The 13,840-nt window shown below is 38.4% G+C and overlaps 1 protein-coding gene across 2 annotated transcripts in view; it reads right to left on the reverse strand.

Annotated features, from left to right (window-relative positions):
- The window catches only part of LOC132107852 (protein furry homolog), a 50,060-nt gene that overhangs the window by 10,263 nt on the left and 25,957 nt on the right, over positions 1-13,840 (reverse strand). For both annotated transcript variants that reach the window (XM_059514155.1, XM_059514154.1), the window contains 21 exons: positions 11,852-11,962; positions 11,410-11,564; positions 10,568-10,667; positions 10,257-10,428; positions 9,603-9,859; positions 9,359-9,505; positions 9,057-9,225; positions 8,857-8,947; positions 8,500-8,582; positions 7,872-8,022; positions 7,131-7,234; positions 6,407-6,589; positions 5,388-5,589; positions 4,073-4,194; positions 3,758-3,945; positions 3,590-3,681; positions 2,445-3,046; positions 2,224-2,321; positions 1,950-2,120; positions 1,663-1,803; positions 274-453 (listed from right to left, as the gene is read on the reverse strand). In XM_059514155.1, coding sequence (XP_059370138.1) covers positions 274-453; positions 1,663-1,803; positions 1,950-2,120; positions 2,224-2,321; positions 2,445-3,046; positions 3,590-3,681; positions 3,758-3,945; positions 4,073-4,194; positions 5,388-5,589; positions 6,407-6,589; positions 7,131-7,234; positions 7,872-8,022; positions 8,500-8,582; positions 8,857-8,947; positions 9,057-9,225; positions 9,359-9,505; positions 9,603-9,859; positions 10,257-10,428; positions 10,568-10,667; positions 11,410-11,564; positions 11,852-11,962 — 3,519 coding nt within the window. The remainder of the gene's footprint in view (positions 1-273; positions 454-1,662; positions 1,804-1,949; positions 2,121-2,223; positions 2,322-2,444; positions 3,047-3,589; positions 3,682-3,757; positions 3,946-4,072; positions 4,195-5,387; positions 5,590-6,406; positions 6,590-7,130; positions 7,235-7,871; positions 8,023-8,499; positions 8,583-8,856; positions 8,948-9,056; positions 9,226-9,358; positions 9,506-9,602; positions 9,860-10,256; positions 10,429-10,567; positions 10,668-11,409; positions 11,565-11,851; positions 11,963-13,840) is intronic.

A 13,840-nucleotide genomic window follows, 5' to 3' on the forward strand; every position in this document is an offset into this window, starting at 1 on the left:
CCACCAAAGCTACCACCATTTCTCTTCATTCCAGCTGCACACTCATCATCTAAACCAACTTAATGAGGTGCATCCTGGGATGGTTTTTAAACAGTACTGAAGCAGTTTACATGCACATGGATAGTCTTTGGTTGCTACACTACTGATTTCAAGCATTTCTGTATAAGCCCCAGGGTATTATAGATCATGAGTAACATAAATTCAGTGTCCAAACTTTTGGCTTGTACTGTTTAATGACAATAAAGAAAGGAAATAGATACAGTTATGTCATACCTCTGAAATGTCAAAGTGAAAGTCAAGGGTCTTTCCAGGCAGGGCTTTGGAGGGTGTGTCCCAAACACGGCTGACATCCACAGTGGATGCGTTACTCTGCGGGGACGAAGGCGAAACCAGACTAGCTGAGCGGGAGACTACCAGCTTTAATATGTTCAAGGCCTCCTTCCAGTGTGCAGTCTGAAGTCACAGAAACAAAGACAAAACAGAACTAAGTTATTCTCAAAGGACACATTCAGAAACTTGCTCACCTCCCAAAGCATTACATACAGTCAATCCATCTTCAAGAGCAGTAGCTGTCTCTTCTTCTGCCGAGATAAACATGGAGCCCAGAGAGAGAAGCAGTAGTTCAGAGGAGTGTCTTTGCTGTGAGGCCACACTGAAGGCCTCAGTAATGTGGACAGCAGCCAATAGGACTGACTGTTTATAGACTGCTGCTGGGTGTGCCTTTGGATTTATAGCCCTGGCACAAGGTCGTGTTTTTTAATTCTCTATTTTTTTCTCCCTCCGAAGGAAGGGGTGAGAGATGGAAAACCAGTGGTATTACTAAGGATGTAATACAGCTTGAAGTTTACAGTAGAAATGCTATAAAACACTATTATGTCATGAGCAAATTTAGGCTGAATGATATGAGCCAGTTAGATGCGATCGTTGAGGATAATTTTAGAAGCGCCCAGAAAAAAATATTGTGTGAAAAGTGTTAAATTATAACTGATTAGCTCTGTCTTTATGTTGTTTCCTTGAAGGATTCTATTTCCATTTTAATTCAGTTTCATAAGTTCTTGATTCTTAATTGGATCCTGATTTTATTTAGCTATATTTCAGTTACCATTATCTTGTAATAAATACACAATGCAAATTGTGCCTTTTTTTTTTGTAATGCACTGTAGCAGTGATATTGTTAACTAAAAGTTGAACTATTAAAAATGGTTTTCTTTTATAAAATACATTACTTTTAAAGGTTAATAAATATTAATAAAATGCAAAAAAAAAATATATAAATATTAACTGAAAAACTTCAGCTTAAAAAATGAGAAATGTTGCTTTTTCAACTAACTGAAATAAAATAAGTTGAATTTAATGTATTAAAATTACAAAAACGGGAAAAGATAAAGCTAAACAGAAAGGTTAAAAAGGTTTGATAATCAAATTATCAATGCATAAAAATCACAAACTGAATTTAAATGATAATAACTGAAAATGCTAATTAAAGCTCATTCCAAACATTAATAGATTTTACAATAGTATATAAAAATGCAATTGTTTGTATATAATAGTATATAAAATAACCTTGCATTGTAGGTCATTTTGGCCAAAAGCATATGTGAATGACTAAATTTTAATTAAAGTTGTGGAACAAATTCCATAAATAAATTAAAGGAGTCACACCTGAACAAACTTCTCTATGGTTGTTAGAACCTCCATGTTGAAGAGTTTGGCTTGAATAGCACTCAGGTCCATGTGACTCAGTAGACTATAGATGATTTGCAGAAGAGTCTGTTGCATGCTGGGTAATCCTTTCTCCAACAACTGTTTACAAAACACAGAAAGTGTTAGAATTTAAGCTTTCCTGAACACAAAGTATGTGTACGTTCACATTCTTGTCTGGTTTATCATACTTTTTTCATTAAAATTTCAAATGTCGTAAGATTAACTTTTATTTGTGATCTTCCTACCTCCGCCATGTAAGTAACCATGCTGAGTGTGCTGTCACTGAATGCTTCATGGAGGTAGCGGCACACCACATTGACCCAAGAGAAGCAGTCACGGGTATAGGAGTGTGTTTTGTACAGGGTCATCACATGGGCAAGGTTGGACAGCTTGGAGTTTTTTTCCTCAAGGCAAACCTGTAAATCAAAATGAGGGATTTTCAGCAAACAAATGTGATGCAGATTCCCTGACTAGCTATAAAAGTGCATTTATAGTGTGGTTGAGGTAACAAGAACAGACCTGGGAAATTCTCTCAGCCACGTCCTTGCAGAATTGAGTAGGTGAGTCAAAGTGTAACACAAGATGGGGGATGAGGCAGAGCACGTTCAGTGGGAAACCTGAAAGGTAATAGCAGATTTGTTTTCAGAGTTCCACTTGAAATAATTAATGATCATGAATTCTGGTAGATTAATGGAGAATTATGTTAGAAAGGTATATTTAGCTGGTAACAGAAATTCTACCAATGGCTTGTGAGGTGTCCACCACAGGTAGGCGTGAGACGGGCGTGAGCTGGCTGAAAACCTCCAAGGTGAGTTCTGTGGTGTTTGCAGAGGTGAAGCCCTTCAGAAGCAGCTGCTGAAGCCCAGAGAACTCCTTCCATTTCAGCTGGATCTGGATCTTCTCCAGCTTGTCTCTGTATTCCTGCTTATCCAATGAAATGTGGCCTAGCAGCTTCCCTAACAACCTGAGGGACATCTGGTACTCGAATTCAAAGTCTGACTCCATGAGTGACACCACTGCCCAAAAGATGGTGGCCAGCAGGTTGCGAGGATGGTTGGCGTTGGCTGGGTCGGTGGAGACCACGTTGTCTCTGAAAGATGATGAGGACAGGGATCTGAGCTTGGAGATATTGCTCTGATGATGGTGGATGCGATCCAAGGTGGCACTCCGGGGAACCTCGGAGGAACGCTCAGCCTCGCCAAAGCGCTTGGGTACGGAGTAGCTACGCTGGTGACGTATTCGCTCAGAGGCAGCGCCTGATCCTGGGATCAGGTCCAGCTGACTGCTGCTTTTACGGTTTAATGTTAACTTGCCGCTGTATGGAAGATCTGGTGAAGATGCCCTGCAGGAACACAGACTGATCACTTACTAACATCGAAGCCTCTTAGACTTTTGATGTTGAAGTTAGAAGACACTAACCCTTTAAAGCCTACTCTATCATATTTCATACGCAAATTTCTAAGGCTTGTAAATAATAATCAACAATTATCATCAAAACTTATTGAGAAAACTACTGTACACAATCTACTACCTACTACAATCTCTCTGCCTTCTGTCAATTTAATATTCAGTATTATTCAGCAGCTTTTTCGTGTGCTCAATAGCAAATTACCCTCCTCCATCCCCAACTCCTCCTTTCACCGCAGTCAGGACTTGGCTTGCTCATATTCCTCCTTTTATCTTCAATAATGTCTTACACTTAAATATCATATAATGATATCTGCTTTGTTCTGTTCTGTTTGCCCTGGGGGGTTATTATTGCTGTTCTCCCTCCTCAGTCTTTGCCCAGAACAGAACCATACTGCCAAACCTAACTGTATGCTAATGTCAATCATTTTGAAGACAGTGGTCATGACAGAAGTAGTGTTGGATGGCAGGAACTTACCTTAGTATGACAAAGAAGTCACTGTTCTTCAGGCACTCAGCTAGATTATCCACCACTGACTCAAGAGTGAGGAGAAGCTCCATCACATAACCCTGCGGAGAAGATGCATTCTGAGCTTATTCGCTCACTGAATCAGTCAGAACACTCATTACAGAACCAGAAGCTCACCTGAACCTCCTCCCCCTGCTCCCCGACCACCTCCACCAAGCGTGAAAGCAAGTCAGACACGGCCAGCGCTGACAGAGGCTGCCACAGAGCCCTGAACACCTGGAAGGAACGTCCAGCGTAATGTCTGGAGGAGCTGCACAGAGCCATCTGCAACGCCACTTCACTCAACTGCTGCTCAAGCCGAATGTCTACGAACATATAAAACGTGGCATGCAAATATAGGGATATACATTTAAATTAGATTAATGTCACAAGCTGCACCCTATTAATGTAGACAAACACTAGAATGACTTAGGATTCGAGAATGTGACTTACCTGATTTGGACTCTTTGAACACAGACACTATATGTCTCTGGAAGTTGGTGAGCTGTTCAGTGCTCTTTGAGTGCTGATTCTTAGGAGTGATGTCTTCATGGCTCCACAATGGTCCAAAAGGCCTAAACAAACCACGTGATTATTAATATGATCTCTTACATATGCAGTATAAACTTGACAGCAATGTGGTATGTTTGAATATTACTTGCTAGTGACCAAAACGGCCACTAGATGGCAGACTAGGCCAAAAGATGCTATTTCCCTGCAAACCACCAAACGTGTTGCTGTGTTTCTTAAGTTTTGATAGAACTTAAAATAAATGAACTAATCAGGCAGCAATTGCTGTACATTAAATTTTAAATATGCATGATGAACATGCATGAAACCTTTTAAAGATGAGGCGAGAAATACAGTGGTCAACATTTAAAGTGGATCAAAAAAAAGTTAATCAAAGTTGTCCTAAGACAAGAGCGGGTATTGTTTTGGTTTTAGGACAACTTTGATGAAAGGTTTTGATCCACTTCAAATGATGACTGCTGTAGTTTCAATCAATATTTGAGTGAAAAAAGAAGTAAAGAACTTAAGTAAAAACTTGTTCACACTAGCACCTCAAATCCAGTTTTTTCAAATCCAGTTCCAACCGGACCGCTTTTCTCTGTTGACCATAATTGTTAACACGATAATAATAATTTCAATACCCCCAGTAATAGCTTCAATACTTCCAGTTATTGTAGAAGAAAGTCACTCAGTAGTGGGCAAATGCCTTCATTTGGCAACCAAAGATAATGGCAGAAAATAACTACACTGCAAATGCCACACAGATCCACCTGATCAAGAGCAAATAACAGTGTTGCCAGTTTTAAAATGGGATTTGAAAACCAATCTGGAATTGTCTGCAGTGTGAACACAGCGTGAAAGAACCGTCACCAGCACCAACATCAGGCGGATACCCTTTTAACCAACACCCCAGTGAGAACCGCTCTGATGTAGACTGATGAGATGCAACATACAAGTTTGTAACATCTTGAGTGATGTCAGATGTAAGACGTGTCAGATGTGTCATTTCCTGAATCAGTTCCTGAACAACTCTGGAATATTCACATGAAATGACTTTTCATTGTAGTTACATAACCAGTAAAGAACAAGTAACAGTGCAGAGGTAATCTGGCCCTATTAAAATTAATATTTAAACTTAATTTGTTAAGTATAACATCAGTTTAATATAACACAAACATCACAGCATTTATCTACTGTACCTATCACGATCAAAAACAAACATGATCCCAAACGTGTGTTACTGTAGGTTCTTCTTTACCTGGTAGTGAGAAACTCAATGAGTTTGCTGCTCTTCTCGTCATCTTCAGTGCTGCTCTCCATCTGCTCCACCTCTTCCTGGGCCAGGTGAGGAAGATTGGAGCAGCTGCCTCCAAGGCTCAGGCTGGACGAGGTAGAAGAGGAACTGAGGCCAGAATCGGGAACTGGAGACGCCTGGCCATTCCGGAGGAAGTCCACACCACCTTAACACCACACGTAGGGTGAATTAAATGTTTGGGAAGGAACCTGCTCTAAAGATGAGCCTACATTTTAACCTACTCAACTGAAATATTTGGGCAAGAGAAATAGAGTGATAACGTTCCTAATTGGGCCAAAAAAAGAACAATACTTCAATCACTATGCTGTTATGACAGGGGCTGGTGAATGACATCTTATCAGCATCATTTTGACTTTGCCTACACAAGTTTTAACAGCATAAAAACATTGAGAGCGCCGTCTCTTTGGAGCAAAAAGATAAAAATAGTCCATAGGAATGCTCTAATCAGACCTTTAGGTACTCTGTGTACATAAAATTGTTTTTGGCTGCACTTCCAGAAGTTGTTCTCACACAGATAAGAATTCTCACCCTCCACCCCTCCACAGGATTTCAAAATGACTGCACTCTCCAAAGCTACAGTATGTGTCAAATACCAAAGCCAATGAGTAAGTCATGCAAGGAGGGTGTGATGAACAGGATTCATGTAAAGTTGCTAAATTTCTTCTCTAGAAGGCAGAAATTCACAACATTTAATAAAATGTAGTTTCACAAAGTCTTAAAGCATTCATCATTGAATTTGCCCTTCATTTACAGATCTTACAATTATATAAAAAAAACATAGTTGCAAAATGAATGCAGCTGCAGCATGGTTTCAAAGTACTTATTAAAGCCTTATATATGCATTATAAACTTAGTATGCATCATATTATTTGTATCTTCTGACTCCTGGTGACCCCTGTTGACACTTACCACAAACCACACAAACAATGTTTTCATTTCTTTTTGGATATATCATATCATACCTGTGTAGAACTCAGGCTGGTAGAAGGGTTTGTAAGTCAGGTTCTTGTTGCTGTTTGCATCTCTGGTGTTTAACAGAACAGAGGCAATGATGCTGAAATTGTTGTTGCAAGACAGCGATATGAGAAGGTGCAAGAGGAGTCTCTTACAGTGTTCAAACACCTCTGGGCGGAAGTGGTCCATACCTAAAAAAAAAAGAGCCCAAATCTTAAAGATAAAGGTTTGCATTTATACATTAACTCTTTCATTATTGTTTATGTCCATTTGGGTGGTTTATGGAAGGGATAAGTGGGAATATCTGCTTCTAGCCTTTGTTTTGTTTTTAGTCTTTCAACACATAAATGTTGTTTTGATTTGAACTGAATACTGATTTCAATCCGCGGAGATACAAATATTTCACATATTTCTAGAACAAGATAAGGTGGGTCCATCCTACATGTTCAGGAGATAGCAGCTACTGCTTTCACTGACAACAATGTTCTCATAGCAAGCCACATAGTTGCAGTCATAAGACACATTGAGGGATGCAATAGTTCAGATGAGTTTAGAAAAAAAGAAGACCAAAGAAAACCCATTTTGGATAAAAAAAATAACATGTACTACAGTAAAAGCAGCACTTTATATGTGAGAACACCTGACTCAAGCTCTGCAGCCTTAATCTAGACGTGTAATCTCTGTTAAATGCCCCAAATTGGGATGAGAACAGAACACAGAGGCTCTACTGACCCAGGAAACAGGCATGGAGCAGTAGAGGGAGGTGTAGAACCCAGTCCTCCTTCACACTGTGATCCACCACCAGCTCCGTCATGAAGATCACAGCTATGTTACACCTGCACCAGACAAAACACACTGGTCTTTCAGTACATGAACAAAAACACATACAAGCAATGACCTTTCAAAAAGAACACAACATATTTACAGCTTTGACTGAGTGACAAAACACATTTTTTAAAGGGAGTATGTTGGTTTTGTCATTACGTTAATGATGGCCAGTGTTATCATAGTTCCTGAGTAGACATTAAAAAGAACACTGGTAACATGTGATCATGTTTTTGTTTGTTTTTCGGGTCAAAGGGAATTCTGACGGCAGCACTGCAGCTTCTGATCGTCTATTTTCCATCTGTCTGATAATTGCAGAGTGACGTGCTTTAAGATTTCAGGATTACATAATCCGTGGGATTGATAAAAATCACGTTTTATGATGAGAGATTACATTTAATGACTCAAGTTACAGTGCTTTTAAAGCTAGTATGTAATTCCCTACAAGACTTGGACATTTGATCTAAATCTGAATAAAAGGATGTTACATAATATAAAGTATAGATTTACTTTTGTTACTTAAAGGCTGTTTTATTGTAACATCATTTATAAATACATGATTACATTTATTTAAATTATGTTTTATTTTGTCAAAACAAACAAAAATGGATAAATAAGGTAAAATAAAATACAATCCAGACGTTTGACCTGTGGAGGGGTCCTCTTGGGGTGACTGTTTCAGGTAGATATTCGACCAGCGGTGCCCAGCAGCCTCCGTTAACTGGCATGGGAAGAGGAAGCGGCTGATTGGTTTCCAGCACGTTCATAAGCCACATGGCATACGGTGGGGGCGGCTCACCTGCAGGCAAAGCAAAAAAGTTAAAAACAACATGCCATCCTTGACAGGTATGCCTTTCATCCATGAGACTTGTAATAAAACTGGAATTTACCCTCAAAGCATGAGTGGTATGTAGACAGACAAACTCCATAACTGCCATACCTCATGTCTATTGTAATCCTGCTCAAAAACCATTAAATTTAAGCTTAAACTATTTCAAGCCGAAATGTATTACTTGAGCTGGCTATCAGAAATATCATCTCAAATTCAAGAAAGATCTGAAAGATTTTACTGCTTTAAAGTTATTGATAATATTTAACATCCTCGGGCCAGGACTGTCTCGACATCCATGGCCAAAGGGGAAGCGTTTCAGACTTCCAGTTCCGACTGTTAAACTTGACTTTGCTCAGAAGCTCCTCCACAGCATATACTGTAGTAAATATATCAATCAATCCCGAACTGTTTTGCCCCTTTGTTGAAGCTAATAGCTTGACTCACTCTTTTCCTCATCGTAGGAACCTCCAGAACTGCTGCTGTACCGAGACTCCAGGCGGTTGTGTGCTCGTAAAATGTTGCTTAGCCTTTGGTTGACAAAAAAATCAATATATGTATCAAATATATACATGCCCTTGATCTAGACAGTTAATCTTAGGCTTCTCCAGGGGAAGTGTACAGAAAGTTGCTTTGGATAAAGGTGTCTGCTTCATGATGAATTATAATGAGTTTGGTTTGTTTTGTAATGCTTAAGGTTGGTGTAACCTCAAACTGTGTTTAAACGTGACCAAAGAAAAAATGACATTAATAGAAGGACTGTTAGGACACACATGTGTAAATAGTGTGGTTTGTGGCACATACCTGTCATCACACTCCTTTGTGATTGGCGAGTCATCGGTGTCAGGGATGTTTTCCTGGCCACACACCAAAGTTTTGCTGTTGGAAGGTGGACCTTTAGAGACATGCAGTATTTATTAATATAGCATGTGGCATGTGATACATGCAACACATGAGTGCTAATGTATATGTATACGTACACATGAACTCTCTAGCATACATACCTGAAGTAGTGGTGGTAATTTTGCTTGTGGCTGAAAAGCGGTAGAACGGAGGATTGTCACAGTGCACCACTACGGGGTTCACAGGATCTGTTTGTTGAAGCTCATAGAGCAGCTCCTCCATGGTTTGAATGGTGTTGTTGCGACACAGGTAGATCACCACCTTCTTAATCTGAGCACAAATAGAGGACAAACATAACTTGACAACTTAGCTTTCATTCTTTAACCAAATGACCTGCTTTATCAATAAAATCTGATCAAATCTGACACCAAAACATAATGAAAAAAATCAATATACAACTTACATGAGGCAGAAGAGAGGTGTCACTGCTGACTCCACATAAGCTGATGAGAAACTGCATGGTGGTCCGCAGGTTATTAGTCCACCGTTCATTACTGACCAGAGCATTCCAAGCGTTTTCCATTTCTGTACCTGGGACATCGTCCCCATACTAACACACACAGAGACACACGACTCAATATGCTGTATTGATATCCATAGCTTTAGAGTCTAGCAAACACTGAAGTAACAGCGATTCACAGTCATACCTTTGCGGACATGAACATGAGGTTGTTTAGGACCAGAGAGGAGGCCTGCAGTGACCCCCAGCCTGTGCCTCGGAGCAGGTGAGGTGCTGAGGTGTTGTGAGTGTATGCCTTCCTGTTGTCTCCAGAGCTGCTCGGACTCGGGACAGTGGGCAGCAGGCCTCCATCAACCAGCTCGATGTTACTGAGCCAAGGGAGCAGGTAGGTCAGCATGACCTGACGCCCATTTGAATGAGTGGTGGGAAACCTCTGACTCACCTCTAGAGATGACAGATACAAAAAGACATATCTACATTAATACACAATCATAAATATGAATGAGGTTTCTGCATGTTTTTTTTTTAATCTGCTGGGAATTCAATGAAAATTTAAAGGGATAGTTCACCCAAAAATCTAAATTTTGTTATTCTTTTCAAATCTGTATAAAGACAGAAGCTAATAAAACATTACTAAATACTATAGTAGTATATAAATAATATTAAAATAACATTGTGCCACATATGAGGTCAACAGTACTTAAGTTGTATTAAAACCAGAGACAAAACCCTTTAAGATCACATTTTGCATTTAAAAGTTTTAGGAGTTTTCACCTATAAGAGAAGCAGTGGCATTAACACAAATACAAAGTGTGTTCATCTCTGTCCTTCCATTTTATACCTGAGAAAAGGGGCAAGGTGAGTTCAGGGTACATTCTGGCAAGTTGCTTTGAAAGCTGGGTTACAGAGAGACTGTAGAGGGGTGGAAGAGGCCCGTGTGTCCCATAAAGGATAGCACCACTTTTCTGTTCCACAATCCTCTTAGAATACACAGACAGCTTGGCCTCCAGAATCTATTCAACCAAAACACACACACACACACACACACACATAAACAGATTAGCACACAAACACGCAATTTAATCCAGTACACTTTCTATTATTGCAACACTTTTCACTATTCTCTTTGGCAGAGAATGTTCTCTCTCTGACCTGCATTAATTGCATAGCGATCTCGTAGATCTCCCTGTTTGTGTCGGACGCTTTGAAGAGAACAAGGTTCAGCAGAGTCACAATATCACTGGAGTAGTTTCTGTGAAAGAAAACAAAAGACCTACATAAAACAAGTTATACATAAGATTGGTTTTGCTAAATATGTGAATGAGAGGCTTCAGTCCAAGGACACATCTAGTCTTGGCACTATACACGTAAACAAATTATCATGAGAAAGAAAGCAAACACTGCCAAAGGATTTTATCTCCTGTGGGAAATCTGGCAAGAGAAGTAGTCTGACAAACCTTTTTTTATATATGAATACTGTATAAAAATTGTATAAATGTTATACTAAAGGTCAAATATATACTGTATAATAAATACTGTATAAACTTTTTAGAAATGTTATACTGAAGGTAAATTTCACAATTAAAAAAAATAAAAATAAAAATAAATGTACTGACAAGTTATTGTCAATTAGTTTTTTTTTAAGAAATTAGTATTTTTATTCAAAGGAGATTCATTAAATTAATCAAAAGTCATTTAAAAGCATTTATAATGTAACAAAAGATTTCCGTTTAAAATAAATGCTGTTCTTTTGAACTTTCTATTTATCAAATAAACTGGAAAAAAACACCAGAATAAATTACATTTTTTTAATTTGTTAAAATAGAAATATATTTATAAGTGTAATATTATTTCACACTATTATTATTTTACTGTATTTTTGATGCAAATAAGAAAGTTCTTTCAAAAACATAAAAAAAATCTTACAGATCTCAAACTTTTAAACTGTTTAATGTCCAATATTTCCTCTTTCCCATTTTCAGGCCCCAGTGTACCTGCTACCACAGACTGTGGCGATGGCTTTGAAGCAACCAGAGGCCAGCTGGCAGGAGCCGGTGTAACATCGGTCCACGGCCCAGTTAAACAGATTCACCTGATCTGAGTTCAGTTCCAGCAGAAGAACCACCACCTCACAGCCCAGCTGATGCACCTGAGGAGAATCAGAACAAAGCCAGACTTTCACTTCAAGAATCAACATTTGCAGAACAATGAAAGCAAAATATAAGTCATTCACAAGCTGAGAAATAAAGAGTTAGAGACATCTAATAAAAGTTTTTATCTTATAAAAAAATCCCTGAGCCAATTTGCACTGGGTCAAAATGGCACAATCTGACAATCATTTCAAAGACGTTTTGTCTTAGTTTAGTGCTATCAACACTAAAGGAGTGATTGAGGACATATGTGGGTCATGTTGTTTCATAGTGTTGGGTCGCATACCCGCAGATCCTGACAGCCAAGGATGTTATCGAGCCATTTATAGAGGTAGCCATCAGGAGAGAGCCCTACGTTGTCGAACACAGGGCCACAACAAAGCACAGTCGACATGGCCTATCAAAGGAAGAAAAAACAACATTCTTTCATTCAAAGCTTTGATGCAAAACTTGGAATTTCCTGTTTTGAGGAAATCACATCCTATGGTGTCCAACAAAACAAAAAAATACTTCAAAGAAACAGGGAAGAGGCTCATAGGACTCATATCACGTCTGGACGTTTGTGTGTTTGAATGACGTCAGGGTCTTGAAATTACACACCTTTGACAAATGCTACCACATTATATATGATCGTCGTACAACACCCGCCTTTCCAGTATGGGTAAGGGGTTTACGGCAACACAAGAAGCTACACGTACAACCACAAACAATAATAGCTTTAGAGGTGGGTGTAACTTTTCCAGAAATTCAAACCTGAACAAACCTGACGTCAACTTTATGTTTACACGTCGTCAATTTGCACAGAGCTGACATAATAAGTACAGGGTTCCCACAGACAAAACAGAGCACACATGCACTGTCATCACAAATGGACTCTTTCGTCACGTAGTGGACCCACTTTTGTCTCTTTGGCATGTGTGTCCACACTGAGGTCTTGCACTGAATACAGTACTTCCTGGTCTATAAGTAGACCTCTGGAGATAAAATTAGTGGAGTATATGTCTGCGGTCTGAATTAGCAACACAAGTAATGTTTTAAATTAGAGCCAGAGATTTCATATGCAGATTCCAAATACAAATATATGTAAAAATATGTAAATGATTTATTTAATATTTTTAATGTATTATTTTATTTTAAAGTTACAGTAAAGACTTTTCCAAAACAAATCATATGACAGTTGTAACATTATTTCACAATACTGTTTTACTGTATCAAATAAATAGGTTTTTACTGTATTTTTGATTCAAATATATTCAAATAGAATACAGTAATTTTCAATTGCAATGCTTTTTTACAATAATAAAGTTTTTACAGTATTTTGATCAAATACATAAATAGGCTCCATCCCCAGACTTTTAAACAGCAGTGTGTATTTATTATGAAACATATACATCTTTTTATTTTGAATGAAGACCCATCTAAAGCAAAACGTACTGTGCAGTGGAATGAAATATAAAAATTATATTAAAAATAATATATACCTGTATTTTTCGGACTATAAGCCGCACCTGAGTATAAGTCGCATCAGTCCAAAAATACGTCATGACGAGGAAAAAAGCATATATAAGTCGCACCGGACTATAAGTCGCATTTTTTTAGACCCAAGAACCAGGAGAAAACATTACCGTCTACAGCCACGAGAGGGCGCTCTATGTTTTCAGTGTAGACTACAGCATCTCTGGCAGCATAGAGCGCCCTCTCGCGGCTTTAGACGGTAATGTTTTCTGTTAATCCATTTCTCTCGGTTCATGTCAAATTAAATTTGATAAATAAGTCGCACCTGACTATAAGTCGCAGGACCAGCCAAACTATGAAAAAAGTGTGACTTATAGTCCGGAAAATACGGTATATATATATATATATATACAGGGTTTCTGCAGGGTTTAATCAGTCAAATTTAAGACTTTTTAAGACCTTTTTATGACTATTAGGATTTGAATTTATGACCTACACGAATTACGATAAATAACTTCAGTCATTATAATTCCTTTCAAAAGTCTTTTTTTATTATTGACTTTCATTGAAAGTAACAAGTTTTATTATTAAAAGAGTTATTCTATTATTTCTTAAGATTAAGAAACTGAAGCCTTCGCCTTCTTTTTCTTGAGTATCAAGAACACAGGAACACTTAACAATATTGTAACATTGTAAAGTAACATTGTAAATTAACAATTATTTTATGGCATTACTTTCCAAAATAACAAGTGTTATAGGTGTTTGGTCACAGTATTCAACACCCACAGACAGGACCATAGCTGGGGTTTGCTTGGCCCCG

This window comes from Carassius carassius, chromosome 28 (assembly GCF_963082965.1).
Source record: "Carassius carassius chromosome 28, fCarCar2.1, whole genome shotgun sequence".
Lineage (NCBI taxonomy): Eukaryota > Metazoa > Chordata > Actinopteri > Cypriniformes > Cyprinidae > Carassius > Carassius carassius.